This window comes from Heteronotia binoei, chromosome 7 (assembly GCF_032191835.1).
Source record: "Heteronotia binoei isolate CCM8104 ecotype False Entrance Well chromosome 7, APGP_CSIRO_Hbin_v1, whole genome shotgun sequence".
Lineage (NCBI taxonomy): Eukaryota > Metazoa > Chordata > Lepidosauria > Squamata > Gekkonidae > Heteronotia > Heteronotia binoei.
The window spans coordinates 39,234,993-39,252,502 of NC_083229.1; the positions used below are offsets into that span (position 1 = coordinate 39,234,993).

Below are 17,510 nucleotides of genomic sequence, written 5' to 3' on the forward strand. Positions count from 1 at the left end.
GCGTACGGGCTGCTGTTTATCTCTGTTTAATCCCTTGACAGCATTTGAAATGGACACTGATTTTAGTAAATGTGTTGTAATACAAGGAACCATCTGTGTGCTTTCTGGTGTACATGCCATTTCTCCCCATTGGCTGCTTCTTTGGGTCATTGGCAGAATGATTTTTTTTAAATTAAGAACAGAAGCTCTGGCAGTTTCTTGAATTAAGGTCCTTTCTAGGGATGATTAATACAAAAATTCACATCCAGGATGGGATGACAGAACTTGCATTGATATTTCCACACAGATGCTGCCAAAAGTGACCATCCCACAGAGAGTCATATGCATTTCAGTTGTAACGTGCAGTACTTTTGACATGAAGTAACATCTTTGAGAGGATTTCAGGACCATGAATTGGGGTGCAGAAATCAAACTAATGAGATATTGGCACAAATTAATGTTCATACTCAGTACAAAAGGGACAGGAATGACTCACCACAAGACCATTTTAGTAGTATCCTTGTGGTGGCCATGATGCTGGTCCTTTGAGTTTCTAAAGAGAGAAGGCTTCTGATTGTGGAGCATCCTGCTGCCCATGTTCTTTTCAGCAGACAGCAGGAAGTTGAGGGGGAGAACCCAGTGTGAAATCAGCACACATCACTTCTATGGAACGCTGCTGGGAAACATATGAACATACAAAGCCATCATATGCCAGGTCAAGTCATTGGTCCATCTGTCCCTGGACTGTGCACTCTGAGGCATTGGTTATTCAGGGTCTCTGCAAGCGTTTTTTTTCCCCTCAGTACCTGCTACTCAAAGGCCAAAACCAGATGAGATACTGGGAGATCTGTGTATAGACTTACAAGCACTTTTTAGATAGCCAGTGTGCATGGTCTTGCTTGTAGTGTATAATCATGGTAGAACTGAATCCAAAGATTTTCTTTTCTTGCACAAGGAGGTGCTCAAGTTCTTGTACAAGCAGAAGAATGAGAACTGCTCTGAACCTATCTAACATCTGCTGTGGGATTACAGCTATTGCTGTTTCATTCACTATTCTCTGGAACCAATACTGTGCCTTTGGGGCATGCTGTATTTGTTTGGTAAACACAGCTTTCCAGTTTATATCCAGTGCCCCATGATTGAAGACACTCTGGTTTTTTAAAGACTACAGGTGGAAGTAAATGAAGAACTTAATTCCAGTTCAGGTTACACCAGAATGTAGCAATTGATGTCAATGTTGTGTTAAAGAGATTTTATTGCATGCATCTTTACACCTAATTTATTGCTGCTTTTCAAATTCAAAGATGACTGTGTTTTCTGTAGTTATGAGTTCAGGGTATTATATAGTCACTGGATCAAAAATATGATACATTTGGATTTGATCAAGACAGGACAGATGTTAGGTGAGCAAATGATGAACCAAATTTGATGCAAATTTATACTCAGAGTTGCTGATCTTACATTAGACTGTGATTAATCTTTTAGGCTTATGAAAGTATCCATGGAAACCAGGTAGATGAACTCAAAACACAATTTTCTGGATATTTTGCTCATGTCCTAAACTGGCCTCATTTTTTAAAAAAGAAAATATTTTCTTATAGCTTTTATTATTAAATAAGGATTATTTTTCCCCCTCAGGTAGTGCACTTATATCTGTCTTATTTCAAAAAGAGAACATGAGGTCTGAAGGTGTATTAGGTAAGTAAAATGATCCCATCATGCATAGAATTGTTTTCATAATGAGAAGATTGTATTTCCAAATTCTTCATCTTCACCAAGCTTCAGCATACCTGTATAATGAACACTAATGGCTATAGGAAGGAACATGCTGATTTTAAAATGATCATGTTAATCTTTTTGCTGCCAGTTTTAAACCAGGAAATATATTTTAATAGGCTACACATTTTAATATTTGTATGATAATAGTAGAAAGCTCATAAAAACACAGCATCTGCTAATTGCTTGTTTTGCTCTGATTTGGAAGATTGTTCACAACCCCCATCCCCTTTGTTAAAAAGGAACCATTTGTTCCTTTTGTATTAATTCAGCCTTTTCCAAAGGCATTTCAGCAATGTTTTGGCAAACATGATATTTATTGTACAAAACACTGGACTTTCTGGCTGCCTCAGAGAAATTTCTACAAATCAAGATGTCCTCTATTTATTAAGAATTAGACTAATTCCAGCAACATTTTGGGTTGCATTACATTAGACAATAAGCTGTTGCTGTTTGGGGTATTTAAGAGTTCTATGTGTAATAATTCATGTGTAAATGTTGTCGACACATTAAGATGACAATGGTTTTTGAATTTTGTTACAATGCTCATTCCTGCAGCCGCTGGCCATGCTTTCTAAAGCTCAGCTGGACTTGTAAAAAGTAGCGCTGGCAAGAGTGTCCTTCCACTACCCCCAGCAGTCAACAGAAAAGCCCACCAACTACACTAGTTGTTCACCCCTTTGAGCCAGATTAAAATATGATAACTCTGGCGGTAAAAAGTGCCATCGACTTGTAGCCAGTTTATGGCAAGAGTTGCCCTTGCCTGCCTCTTCATAGCAACCCTGGACTTCCTTGGTAGTCCCCCATCCAAGTGCTAGCCAGTAGCTGACCCTACTTAGCTTTTGAGATCTGACAAAGTCAGACTAGCCTGGGCCATCCAGGTCAGCACAAGGTGACTTTAGTCTGGCTCAAATAGAAAACTGTGGGGTGACTGCTAGTGGAATGTCCATTTGGACTTTTTACCTGCAGCGTCTATGGAGATAGGGCAGAATTAAGCTCTGCCTTCAAAATGGTCCACGGAGCCAAGCATCTCTGTCTCTCTCTCTCGCTTGCACACACATAGAGAGCTTTGGCTCGTTAAAGTGCACTTTCTCCTTCCCAGGTGAGCCATACTTTATATGTAATGTAGCATTACACTGCAGCCCAGTGGAGAAAAGGGAAGGAGAAGGGCTGAAATGGCCATCCCCTCAAGGAGAAAAGGTGGGTGAGGAGGGTAGCAGGAGCAGTGAGCACAGGAAGGAAGGGTGTGTGCCTTTTCCTTCACTGCTCGTTGTTGCCACTATGGTGGGGGCACATTTTCATGCCCCCATGTGGAAATGTCATGTATTGGTTGCTTTGTCCATGTGCTTATGCAGACTGAGGGTAGTGTATTTCCTTAAATGTTACTCTTTTTAAACAATGCACAAGCATGCCCTGGGGAACCTTCCTAAACATTTTTTAAAAAATACATCTGAAGCCCACCAAGTGTATTTGGGAAGGGAGAAGACTGAAACAGATGTGTTGCTCCTGATAAGGTACCCATGAATCTGCCTTATACTTTATCAGACCATGAAGACTAATTTTGTCTCCTCAGACTGGCAGCAGCTCTCCAAGATCTTAGGCAGAAGTCTTTCACATCACCTACCGCCTGGTCCTTTCTCCTGGAGGTTCCAGAAAGATACAGCTGGCCATTCCTTTTCAGTGCATGTGCACTATAAAGTTGCAAACTATAGTTTGCACACTTTATTACCTATGAAAAATGTTCTCCTTCTAAAAAAATTGCCCGTTTGAAGTGTCCCCTCAGTCAAGGCAATCTGGGAAGAAGGCATCTGGACTATTCCTGTAAATAAGCAAAGTGATGACGTTGCCTACGGGAGTAACGGCTATAATTGCACAGCTGTGGGGAATGTCTGGTGAAAGAGATTCAGCGGTACTGCTCCAGCAGCCCCGTAACATTCAGTCAGTAGATCCAACTGATACATGAAGAATTCGTCTCTCAGCTGATCGTGTTTTCCCTTCAGCATTGTATGCTGCACATTGTTTTAACTAGAGTTCTGTGCTGATTTATATTATTTCTCTGGGCTTGTCTTTGCCGTGAAGGCTTTTAACAGTCTTGCTGCATTCCAATGGAGTTAGCTGTACAATGGCAGATTGGGTGATTGTTGGGAACTTTTCTGTTAGCACATAAATACAGAATGCTGCCATTCCCCGCCCCCCACAAATAGGGTGTGAGCTGTAATGCCCCACTGATGTTCTGTGCAGTATTTTGTACCTCAGAATCTCATGTTCCATATCAATGATTGATTGTAGGAGTCCCCTGTGCATGCACCAGTCGTTTCCAACTCTGGGGTGACGTTGCTTTCACAATGTTTTCATGGCAGACTTTTTACGGGATGGTTTGCCATTGCCTTCCCCAGTCTTTTACACTTTCCCCCCAGCAAGCTGGGTACTCATTTTACCAACCTCAGGAGGATGGAAGGCTGAGTCAACCTTGGGCCGACTACCTGAATTCAGCTTCCGCCGGAATCGAACTCAGGTCATGAGCAGAGAGTTCGGACCACAGTACTTCAGTACTGCTGCTTTACCACTCTGCACCACGGGGCTGCTGATTGTTGGAGCAGGGAACCTTTAAAAGGAAAAGATATGTGAAACAACATTGCCAAGTCCTCCAACTCCTCCATTTGCACCTGCTGGAATGGCCTTGGGTCAGCCATAGCTCTGGCAGAAGCTTTCCTTGAATGGGCAGCTGTTATAAGAGCTCTCTCAGCCCCACCCACGTCACAGGGTGTCTGTTGCGGGGGGAGAAGGTATGGGAGATTGTAAGCCGCTGAGTCTCTGATTCAGGGAGAAAGGCGGGATATAAATCTGCAATTCTTCTTCTTCTTCTTCTTCAAGTTTAAGCTGGCATTTCAGCACAACCAAAGAATGTAAGACACACTTATTCAGAGAAGCATGTATTTTCCCTTCACACATTCACACACATTGTGCCACAAACTCATATTGTCCTCTTGAGAGCTTGGACTGTTGAATGCTCCTGCCTTGAAAACTGCTTTGGTCTCTAAGGTGCTACTAAGCTTGAATCTAATTGTCCTCTTTTGCACCAGTACCTGTACCTACCCCTGTAAACAACACTGCTTGTACCCTTTCATGGGGAAACAACACAGCAGTAGAAGCTGCTACTGAGATTCGTAGGCTGGGAGTAAAGCAGGAATCTTCCTTGTTTTCCTAGAACAGCAGCCTGTGCCTATCATAGTACCTCTTTGGAATAAAGACTCTAGGCACACACCTTACTTCTAGGGTTGCCAACCTCTTGTGGGGCCTAGAGATCTCCCGATATTAAAGCTGATCTCCAGATCAAAGAAATCAGTTCCCCTGGAGAAAATGGCAATTTTGGGGAGTGGACTCACATCACTGCAGAGCCCTCCCCACCCCTCAAAATCTCCAGGTATCTCCCAACCCACTGAGTGGAGTGCTAGGATACAAACTGGTATAAATAAGTGTGATGAGACCAGTAATCTTCTTTCTTATACGAAGCGCATATTTTCAGCTGATGATAATTTTCTTATTGAGATCAGAGAAAACTGCAGAGAAAAGTAGGGTATAAATGCAGTAAGTAAAATTACTTACCAGGCAGATATCCAAAGAGCAGACTTCTGAGTAGAAAGCCTGAGCCATGTGGAAGGTGTGAAGCACATGGAAGGTCTGAGCCAGGATTTAAGGTGTCAGCCATTCTGAATGGGGTTGCACTCTCCTTGAAGGAAGAGGTCTGTAGTCTGGAGGTGCTCTTGGATCCAGGCCTACAGCTGGGTAAGCAAATGGCAGCTGTGCCCAGGAATGCCTTTTACTAGTTTCAACTGATTAGCCTGCTGTGGCCTTTCCTGGGCAGAAAAGATCTGGCTGCTCAGGTTCATGCAGTTTGTCTGGGTGAGATTATTGCAGTGTACGCTCCTTGAAGAGGGCCCAGAAACTTCCATTGCTGCAGTCATCTTTTGAGATCCTGCTTTGGGTACTTCTGTCCTCTGGGTGGCAGCCTGGGAGAGAAGACCTTCTTAGTCATGGCACCAAAACTATCCCCAGGGAGACTTGTCTGGCTTCTTCTGTTGTCACAGTTCACCAGAGGGTAAAGACTTCTTGCTTTGTTTGGCATTCCCTTAGCCATCCCTCCTTTTGCTCAGTGTTTTAATTGTTGTTTTTATCTTTTTGTATGTGCATTTTAGCTCCATTTTAATTATGTGTTTTTGTTGGTTTTAATGGCTTTTAAGTTGCTTTTGATTTTAATGGGTTTTTTAGTTATTTTGTATGTTTTTGTTAGCTGCCTTTGTAAAAATTTTGTAAAATAAATACAGTAGTTGCTGCCACGAATTCAGAAGCATGAACACTAGCAACAGGGCTTCCACACAGCCATTCTCTGTGAATTCTCACCTGCATAATAACCATGAATAATCCTCTCCCATATGAAATTAACCCTAAGGGGTGGAGTGACTGCTGAAGAATGGCAGAAGGCTATCTCTTGTCAGTGACATTTTTGCATAAAAACTGGTTCTATAAATTCACCTGTTGTGTGCTAGATAGAGCTCAGTACCATGTTCTAAACATATGGTTTCAACTTAAAGAATAACATGTTTGTCTTTATGTTATTATTTCAAGGTGGAACTCTGACAATTGCGGGAACATTTTTGTTGGTGACATTTGCTCCCCACATTGCCCAGGAACCCACAGCAAAAAGGATACAGAGTTATTTAGTTAGCTGGCAGGTCCTGATTTATGTGGTGAGTCCAGTCTTCATAATCTGCTGTCTGTAATTCAGATGCTCTTGATTTGCATCACAAGGCATGGAGTCAACATTGCTTTCTGTGCGACAGATTGCTCTTCCAGTTGAAGATGTTGCAATTCTCACTTCGTCTGCTCTTCTTTCCACATTCCTTGTGTCAAACACAGTAAAATCAAAGATGCCTCTCCAAGCTGAATATAGAAATGAGCAGGAGGACACCAGGCTGGATTTCCTGGGAAGGGATGTGCTGCAGGCTAGCATAACAAAAATAGCCTTTGTATAGTGCCATCTTGTCTGCTGGGGTATTTTGCATTAATATGTTTTCAAATTCTTCTGGTGATCAGAGGCTTGGTTGGTTACTTTATATAAAATACAGCATACCTGTTCCGTTCCATTCTGACATTTTTGGTATGAGAGTTACAGAAGTAGCTAAACGCAATTCTCTTTCTAAGTCCTCTGAAGTAAATTGGTGTGGAAGAGTGTAACTCTGTTTTGGATGGAGCTGTTGTTAGTTGGGGAAATTCAACACAGCTCCAGGCTTAAATGGATGGTGAAGAGAGCAAGAAAGACTTTTAGGCCAAACATAAACAGGAGTCTTGTGGCTCTTCTGAGATTGCAAGCTTTTATTCTAGCAACAACTTTTGTGGACTAGGGCCTGATTCATGATATGCATGTAAGCGGATCCTCTCTCAACAAACAACTGGATCAAGGGGTGGTGAAATGTAGAAAATACAACATGAGATGTAATTATGTAGAATTCATATATAATCAGCTTTACTAAATTAGTTAGCACCTATCAGGACTGATTGATTTGGTTAGATATTTCTATCACCCTTTTCTCCCCAACCGGGATCCAAAGCAGACCACAGCATCATTCTCCCGTTTATGTTATCCTCACAACAATAACCCTGTGAGGGAGGTTAGACTGAGATGGTCACTGCCCCAGGATCCCTGAGTGAACTTCCACATGGCAGAGTGGGGAATTTAGGCCTGACCCTGACCCACCACTCTAACCTTTCAGGTTAGATGATAATTCCACATGGATTTTTCATGCCCTGTAATTCAGCCTACAAAGAGATTAGTTGTGAAATGCTTGGTTAAATCCGTTTCTGTACTTATATGTTAGATGCCATGGAAAAAAAATTAATAATGATGGTTCACAGGGCGCTTTTTTTGTAGAAAAAGCCCAGCAGAAACTAATTTGCATATTAGGCCACACCCCTGACATCACCATTGTTTCACGCAGGGGTTTTTTGTAGAAAAAAAGTGGGAACTTATTTGGGTATTAGGCCATACCGCCTGACATCACCATTGTTTCACACAGGGTTTTTTGGTAGAGAAAGCCCAACAGGAACTCATTTGCATATTAGGCCACGCACCCCTGATGCCAAGTCAGCCAGAACCGCGTTCTGCTAAAAAAAGAAAAGCCCTGATGGTTCAGTTGTTAAAACTTCAGGAATCGTAAACATTTCCAGAAACACCAGAATAGCAGTGTAATCCTCAAAACACTTACCTGGGCGTGCAATCCCCAAAACACTTTCCTGGGAGTAAGTCCCATAGAACAGACCTGAGCAGGATCCTTATTAGACCTGCTTAATGTTGTTCTGCATATTAGGAGACTGGCAGAGCAATCCTATGTAGTTATTGCAGTCTAAAACCATTGAATTCAGTGGTCTTAGACTGGAGAAACTGCTTAGGAATGCACAGTGAGAATGAGCTGGGGGACCAAAGACTCTCTTGTCCATCCTTTTGAATGCCATATGTGCCCTTTGCTTCCTAGAACTGATAATGGTGTTGTGATATGTCTGAACTTATGTTAATGCTAACCATGACTAGCTTCAAACCAGACATGCAACTTTAATGCACACAGAGAATTGTACCATGATTAGCTCTGAAAAGGGAAAGCAGAGGAATCAGAAGGGACGAAGTTTGCAGCACATTTCCTGACCACAGTGAAGAGATTATGAACATGATGTCAGCCAATATCTCTACTAGGCAGCTATGTATTAACCAAGCTCTTTACCCTGCCAACCCAGCCAATGATATTTCACTCCCAATGAATTAAAAGGTCTTGAAATCATAGGCTTGTGAGGGGGGGAGGAGACCTTTCCTCACCTTCTAAGCTTTAGGCTGTAATCCAGGAAAGCACTTAAACACTTGCTTGGACATTTTCCTCCCTGAACATTTACTAATGACCTAATTTTTCTGTGAGAAATGAAAAAAGGTGTGAAGTTGAACTTTGACCTCTTTCTTCCTTTGAGCAAATGAGCTGGATCCAAAGGTGCCCTCCTGTTCTTGGAGGACTCTTTCAATCATGGCAAGACTTCTGTTTACAGAAGTGTTTTCAGTTTCCAAAAAAGGACTTCTACTGAAGGAACACTGTGTTCATCTGTCTAAGGGAAGAGCACCTTGGGGATGGGAAACACATTAGGGGCAGTCTGAAATCTGGGACTCTTAGTTCAGAATCCTGAAGTCAGGATAACAAGGACTCACTGCTTGTTTATATGGTTAGCCTCATTGGTTGCTTTAGATTAATTAGTTGTATTGTTTGAATAATAGTAGCTAATCGTAGCCTGATCTCATCAAAGTTTGGAAGCCTAAGCAAAGTTGGCCAAAGTTAGTCCTTGAATGGGAGACCACCAAGGAAGACTAGACTTGCCATGCAGCAGAAGGCAATGTAAACCATCTCTGTTCATCTCTTGCCTTGAAAATCCCATGAGGGGTCAAGATAAGTCAATTACGACTTGAATGCACAGTTATTTTATCTTGTTGTTTGGCCACAAGATAAATATACCCAGAATACAATGCAGGTGCCCATGGCTCAGCATATAACACATCACAGATAGAGAAGTAGTTTTTTTGCTAGTTCTCTCCCTGTCTCTACAACTGTGTTCCCCAAAAGGCCTTAACTCTTTGAACTCAGTTTTCAGAGGACATGGGGGGGTGCACATGTCCAGAATTGGTGACCTTCTCTGTGCAGGTGAAAGTGACTTTTGCTTATGCAGAGAGGGTTCATTTTATCTAAACCTTTGCATTTCTTTTCTGCCTAGGGAAGATACACATAATCTGCCGTTCTCCTAACCATGATTAAGAAAGCTAAGAGCAAGCTTTTCTTTCCTGAGAGAAAGAGAGAGAGAGACCATGTTCATGCATCTGTGATTGTGGGTTATTACACTATGATTAGCTCAGAAAATTGATTCTTTCAAGAAATAACAATGAGATTTATGTCTGTTAAAGATCTGCATAAATCACCCTTTCTTTTAAAAAAAGCAACAAGCAGCAAACTCCCCTTTTCCTTCCAAAATCCATTATCTTTGATGCATCGCAAAACACTTGTGAATTGTTTTGCAAGAGTTAATTATCTTTTTGTTGCCTCTGGGAGCAAAAGTGTAAAGTCTGTTTGAAAAATTATTCAGGGGGGAATGGATTGCTTGCTAGCATATTTGGGAGGGGGGCTTGCATGAATGTGGCACATAATTGATGCAGAGGATAGTGCATCCTTAGTCCATATTGCTTCATATTACGAGTAGTTTGCACACACTCTGAAAGTTTTATCATTGCCACTGTTGTGACTTTCTGAAATGAGTGAGCCTGGAGAATGAGCAGTGAGAAAATAAGGCAGGAAGGGAGAAACCAGCTTTCTGGGGAAAGGGATTATTGTAGTCCATGGAAATTGTACTTGAAATTGTAATACCATTATTAATACCTGTGTTTACAACTGTAAGAGCCTCGTGGTGCAGAGTGGTAAAGCTGCAGTCCTACAGTCATACTCTCTGCTCACAACCTGAGTTTGATCCTGGCGGAAGCTGGGTTCAAGTAGCAGGCTCAAGGTTGACTCAGCCTTCCATCCTTCCAAGGTCGGTAAAATGAGTACCCAGCTTGCTGGGGGGAAAGTATAGATGACTGGGGAAGTTAATGGCAAAGCACCCTGTAAAAAGTCTGCCATGAAAATGTCATGATGCGACATCACCCCATGAGTCGGAAATGACTGGTTGTTTGCACAGGGGACTACCTTGACCTTTTTTAAGAACTGTACTGTGTAAAGCAACCCTGAAGGCTGAACCACACATAACACTAGGAATCCAAAAGCAGATCCCAAATGTGAATTTTAGCTGCAAGAAGGACCCATGAGAGACTGCAAGTCTGGGGCAAGGGAAAGGGGTGAAGATTTCCCTTTGTGCCATTTCCCCAGTAGGAAAAGGTACCCTTATGCTGCTTTGAGCTGTAGGAGGGAGAAGTCAGGCTGTATATTTTCTTCTCTCCTGGCTCTTGTAGCTAGGAAGGGAGGGCAGAGGGAAAATTCCCCTTCCACTGGCTGTAACCCTGATGCCTGTCAGTGTGGTTTGGCCCATAATTTAGCAGTACAGACCCCCTCTGAGGTTCTGTGTTTGATGGAATCCCAGACTGGCAAGAGGCCCATAGCCACAACAGTGCCACCATTCTCTCTTTGCATGGAGGAGCCAAGGTCAGGGACTGCTTAGTTAAAGAATAAAGGGCAGAGGCCAGCTGGGAGAGAAAAAAACAGCCCTGAGAAAGGGTCTCACCCCAGACCGTCTGAGAGAGGGAGAGGCATAGGGTTGCCAACTTCAGGTGTGGCCTGAAGATCTTCTGCTATTACAGGCAATAGAGATCAGTTCCCCTGGAGAAAATGGCTGATTGAAGGGTAGATTGCAAAACTGTACACTGCTGAAATTCCTTTCCCCATACCCTGCTCCATCCCCCAAATCTCCAGGTATTTCCCTATCCAGAGCTGACAACCCTAGAGAGGCAGCTTGGCTGCCCACTTAGTGGGTCAATGACTGATGCCTTCCCTTTCCTATACAAGGCTTGGGCAGGCAGGCCAGGTTTTGCCCACCTCTCTGGCCTTGCCCTGCCCAGGGGGAGGCCAACAGCCCACTTGGAAGAGGCCCAGTGGCCATACAGGCCAGTTTGCCCTAGATTCTGGATTTATACATTTCCCTTTCAGATTAAAGGCTTCTCTCCAAATCCTAGAGTGAACACACACACAAGGGTTGCCAGCCTTCAGGTGGGGCCTAGAGATCTCTTGCTTTTACAATTGATCTCCAGCTGACAGAGAAAAGCTCACTTGGAGGAAATGGCTGCTTTGAAGGGTGGACTCGATGGCATTGTACCATGCTGAGGCCCCTCCCCTCTCCAAACCCCACCCTCTCCTGGATCCACCCCCAAAGTCTCCAAGTATTTTCCAGCCCAACCCTGGCAACCCTAACAGAGAGAGAGTCTAAACTAGGTCTCAGTTGATGTTTTAAATGGAAGTACAGCCCAAGAAAAGCAGATTTCACATGGCTAAATACCTTGTTTTTTAAAAAAGGCTTGTCATGCTATACCCTAGTCTCTGGGCACTTTGTGTCCACGTGGTGGCAAGCTGTAGGCTGGATGGACTGTGGCTTGGGGTGCAAATTCTATGCCTGCTGGAGCACTGCTGGTAGCCACGGAGCAGCGAGCCTGGACTGTGTGCCGCGTTAAGGCCTCCCCATCTGTAAAACGTCTTGCAAAGCGGCCTCTCCTGCCCTGTCATTAAGCTCTGCTGGTGTATTTTTCTTTTATGCAGCCTTCTGACAGGTAGTTGGCTAGGCAGTGATTGAAAAGCAATGTACAGTTACAAATGCTTTGCAGGTGCTTTGAACAAGAAGTGTAAGTTTCATCCAGGTTTTATTGATTAGGGAGGTGGACAGAGAAGAACAAGTAAAGGCAATTTGATGCAGAGAGAAAAGAAGATCAGCTGTATTTTAGGGCTCAAAGGAGGCACTTGGAGATTGTAATCTTCAAGTAACTACACTGGAGTAGTCCCATTGCAGTTGGATGATCGCAGTTAATCCACATTTACCATTACTAATGATAGCACTATCGTACTATGTTGATGCTATAGTAGTTTTAAAAACCGTATTGAAGTTGAATGCTTTTTTGCTTGACAGTTACAATTGCAAAAAACATCAGATATTGTATTTTAAATCTTAAGTGAAGAAAACACCCCAAATGAGAACTTCCAAAAGGGAATAAAAGCAGATTGATATTTTAACTGTTCTTAGTCCTAGGAAAGGTTTACAGGATGAATAATTTTGATAAATGACATACAATATGGCTAATCACCACTTTAACTGTCCAAAAGATGAACATATGACATCTTAGAGATTTCATCTTCAGCAACTTTGCTTTTTATCTTTTTTGCTCTTTCTTTTTAGATCTTGGGAATAATAGCATTCTGCATTCTTCTGTATTTCTATAAAAGAAGGGATGTGAAGCACGTTGTGGTTTTGTTAACCATGGTAGCACTGCTAGGTAAGATTTCTGTCATATCCAGCCCTGTTTTGTTCTGACTGCTTGTACACCACTGGCCTTTTGTCCCCTTCATCTTATATTATCCTTTATACATAATTCCCTTGTGGTGGTGGCAAAACTGAGCACCCTCATTGGTTGGACCTTTCTGCATGAACTACTGGCTCATGAACTGTCTGGCCCTGTCTGTGGCCCACCATTGGCTGATACCTCTGCCCCCACCTCCTGCAGGCCCAGGAATGTTGAACAAACCACCAAGAGTCTTACCTCAGAGACAGCCACATCTCTGATGCTTCTCTGTGTCTTCTCTGTCAGCTGGCCCCGGAAAGGCCTACCACTCTACTGTGGCCTCACAAAAGGCATCATGGCTGCCAGTGATGACAGACCTCTGCCACCCCATCAATGGCCCACGCAGATGGCCTCCCAGCACATGCAGCCTCTAAAGGCTGCCAAAATAGACAAGGAGCTGCTGCCAACACTGTAATGCAACTAGGCAGCAAGGCCTGTCACTGCCAGGAGCAATCCCTCAGAGGGCATGGGCGCCCCCCCCCTTTATTGTCTTTCCTGTCTCTTTTCTGTCATTCCCTCTCTCCCTCCTCCCAAGTCCTGCCCCAGGATGGTTGGCTGATAGGGTTGCCAACTCCAGGTTGCAAAATTCCTGGATATTTAAGGGGTGGAGCCTGAGTAGGGTGGGGTTTGAGGAGGGGTGGAACCTCAGACAGGTACAGTGTCATAGATTCTGAACTGACAATTTCCTCCTGGGGAACCACTGTTGCCAATCTCCAGGTGAGAGCCAAGTAGATCACTCAAAATTACAACTAATCTCCAGATGGCAGAGATCACTTCCGCTGGAGAAAATGGCTGCTTTGCAGGGTGGACTCTGTGTCATTATGCTCAGCTGAGGTCGCTTCCCTCCTGCTTTGGTCTCCACTGTGGAGAAAGACTGTCCTTTTCCTAGATAGAGGTTGCAGGGAGGGTGGAGGAGATGGAAAGCTTGAAGTCAGATGAATTTTCCTACAGAAAACAGCCAGCTTGAGGCACATACTCTGTGGAATACCATAACACAACCAAGCTAAGCAAAACACCCCGAATCATGCCACAAGCTCATGCTGATGCAAAATGCCACAAGGCTGAATATGACAGGAAAAGGCAGCAAAAATGCACTGCAAACAAAAGGAATGCTGAGCTTCAGTATTTGTGTCATGCCCCCACCCCCCCACCCCTAATTATTCTTCCTTATCTCCATTCTGGGCTTCTTTCAGGGCTTTCAGCCACCAGACATGTGCATACACATGCATGCGGTGGAGGGGAGAGTTAGCATCTGTTTCAGCTGTGGGGTGGGTGGGAAGACAGCAAGGGTGGGGGGGCAAGTGAATGCCAAGGGTTGGGAAGACAGCAAGGGTGCCAGTGATTGAATGTCATGGTTGGGGGATAGTGATGTGCCAACGGTGCGGGGGTAGTTGAGAGGAAGAGGTGGTAGGGGTGGTGGTATTAAAATGGGGGTGGGGATGGGAAGAATCCAAGGGTGGGGGGAGCAAATACCTTCACTTGGGTGAATGGGTGGGAAGACAGCAAGGGTGGGGGGCAGTCACCTACAGCTTCTTTCTAGAGCCCGTCATCAAAATGGGCCCTATTCCTAGTCTGCTATATATTGCCAGGCTTTCTGGGGGTAAAGTTCATCTTTGTTGAAGGTAATCTGTTCCTGTTGGAGAAAACTTGGGCCCAGGGAGTCAAAGGATCCAGACTGTAATATGCATACTAAGATTTCACTATTACCTTATCTGGTCCATTAAATCTAGTGACCCGATGTGTTTGGTACACAGGTGAGTTGTGTTTTGAGCCAGGTCTGGCAACAGGTTTTGCATTCACAGGAGCAATTCTGCAGGCATCTCAGTGGGTCTGTGATGCAGCTCACTCATAGCTGGTCCTGTAACTAAAAATAGATTCCCAAATAGTTCCTGTCCATGAGATAGAAGACCCAGTCAAATTAAACTCCAAGACATCTCTGTAGGAGTCATCCTGTTATTGCAGAACATTTTCTTTAAATTTCTGGTGTTCTGTTTTTTTTTATCACTCCCTGCTGCAAGGGGAGAGGGAGAAAAAAAATGAACAGCATTTATGTAATTTTCTTCAGTGTTTAGAATTTGTTACATACTTCATGTATGAGGATCACTTTGCAGACTTCAGAGCCCTGTACGAACATTAAGTGTTCTATATTGGGTTGGATCCAGACTAAATTTTCCATTAGCAGAATGCAGCTTTCCTGCAGCTCCCTTCCCATTGCAGCCCACTAATCTCCATGAAATGCTTCTCCTGGGGGAGAGGGGACCCCAAGGAATGATATAAGTGGAATCTGCAGCAGGAAGGAGGGGATGGGTGGAAATTGTCAGTTTACTCTGAAGACTGGGGCTTGGCTGCAAGGCAGTGTTTTGGACCCAATGAGATTGTGGATGAGCTGGAAGTAAACACTGGACTCCAGTTAATGGTGATTGAAGAGCTGGCAGTGAAACACCACCAGAGTTCTGATGGAAGGAGCTGCCTTGTGACAATGGCATATGCAAAGAGTCCTTAGGCAATGGATTGTGATCCAAACATGTCCTTGCTAGAAAGTGACCGAACATGCACCCAGCGAGGTAAAAAAAGAAAAGAACCCTACAACTCTGTAGAAAACAGAGCATTGCTGCATTTGTTGTTGTTCAGTCGCACAGTGGAGTCCGACACTTTGCAACCCCATGGACAAAGTCACGCCAGACCCTTCTGTCTTTCATCGTCCTCCGAAGTCTGCTCAAATTCGTGTTAGTTACATCAGTAACATTGTTCAGCCATCTCATCTTTTGCCATCCCTTTTCTTTTGCCTTCTGTCTTTCCCAGCATCAGGGTCTTCTCCAGTGAGTGCTCCCTTCTCATTTGGTGGTCAAAGTATTTGAGCTTCAGCTTCTGACCTTCCAGGGAACAGTCAGGGTTGATTTCCCTTAGGACTGACTGATTGGATGTTCTTGCAGTCCAAGGGACTCTCAAGATTCTTCTCCAGCACCACAGCTCAAAAGCTGGGCCTTTCCTATGGTCCAACTCTCATAGCCATACATTATTACTGGAAATACCATCGCTTTGACTATACAGGCTTTTGTTGGCAGGGTGATGTCTCTACTTTTTATTATACTGCCTAGGTTCGCCATAGCTGTCCTCCCAAGGAGCAAACGTCTTTTAATTTCATGGCTACAGTCACCATCTGCAGAGATCTTGGATCCCAGAAATGTGAAGTCTGTCACTACTTCCATGTCTTCCCCTTCTATTTGCGTGATGGGGCCAGATCTTAGGTTTTTTGATGTTGAGTGTGACGGAACCGGCCCAATTCTGCCTTCAGACCCGGTCCCGTCAACTCCCTTTTGAGTTGCCAACTCCTGGAGGGAGCTTATCCTCTTCCCACCACTAGGGCATGCTGCCACCACCTGTTCAATTTAGGTGTTCCTGACCAAGAGGAACAGGACTCCCAATCCCCCTTGCCAGTTCTGAGGCCTGGCCTCAAGGTCCTCTGCCAACCCAGCACCTGGTTATGAGAGATTTTGGGAGAGCCCTGGAGGACTGGCACCCTTGCCAACTGTATGCCTTCCCTCTTTCCTGGACTCCCCTCTTGCAGTAGCGTGGTCTAAGGCGTTTGGGGAACCTATGTGGTACAGAGGGACTACCTTTTTAAACAGACAAAATATTTATTTAAAGTTTATAACTATATACAGGCATTTTTAAATACAGGGTGAACAGAAGTAATAAATGAAAGTAGGGATAAACGCTCCTTCTTTCCCTAGTATATAACTGGCCCTGACAATACCATCCAGAACCAACTCACCAGTCACCAAGACTCAAATCAAACTCAAACAGCCTTTCCCTCCCAAAATCTATAATATAAACCCCAGTTCCCACCCAGGAACTGGTTTTCCTTCCTGCAGCATTCTGGGTAGGGTTGCCAAGTCCAATTCAAGAAATATCTGGGGACTTTGGGGGTGGAGCCAGGAGACTTTGGGGATGGAGCCAGGAGACATCGGGGCGGAGCCAGGAACAAGGGTGCGACAAGCATAATTGAACTCCAAGGGAGTTCTGGCCATCACATTTAAAGGGACTGCACACCTTTTTAAATGTCTTCCTTCCATAGGAAATAATGAAGGATAGGGGCACCTTCTTTGGGGGCTCATAGAATTGGATCCCATAGTCCAATCTTTTTGACACTTGGCGGATACTTTGGAGAGAGTCACTAGATACTATACTGAAAATTTGGTGCCTCTACATCAAAAAACAGCGCCCCCAGAGCCCTCAAAACTTCCAGATCAATTCCCCATTATACCCTATGAGAATCGATTTCCACATAGAGAATAATGAAGTACTCAGCAGACTTCCCCCCCACCCCATTTCTGGCAACACTGAAGGGGGATCGGCCTCTCTACTCAAGAGTTGCTGCCAACTTTTTCAAAGTAACACAGAAACCCCATCCCAAGAGGAAGCCTTTCAATCAGCGACTGAAGCCTCCGGAGGTAGAAACGCACATGGTCCTCTGGGGGCGGAGCTCTCCCCCCTCCGCCGGCCAGACTCCCCGAGGAGACGCCTGTAGCAGCCGGAGAGGATGCAAGGACTATGAGTCCCAGCATGCACCTCGCGAAGGGAGGCCGCGCCATTTCCCTCCCCCACCCCTCCCGCTTCCACGTTCTTGGAGATCGGGGGG

At 44.3% G+C, this 17,510-nt stretch overlaps 1 protein-coding gene across 1 annotated transcript in view; it reads left to right on the top strand.

Moving 5' to 3' along the window:
• Positions 1 to 17,510, top strand: part of NIPAL2 (NIPA like domain containing 2) — a 57,471-nt gene that overhangs the window by 12,912 nt on the left and 27,049 nt on the right. The window contains exons 4-6 of the mRNA XM_060243448.1: positions 1,618 to 1,677; positions 6,382 to 6,503; positions 12,706 to 12,802. Of these exons, the coding sequence (XP_060099431.1) occupies positions 1,618 to 1,677; positions 6,382 to 6,503; positions 12,706 to 12,802 (279 nt within the window). The remainder of the gene's footprint in view (positions 1 to 1,617; positions 1,678 to 6,381; positions 6,504 to 12,705; positions 12,803 to 17,510) is intronic.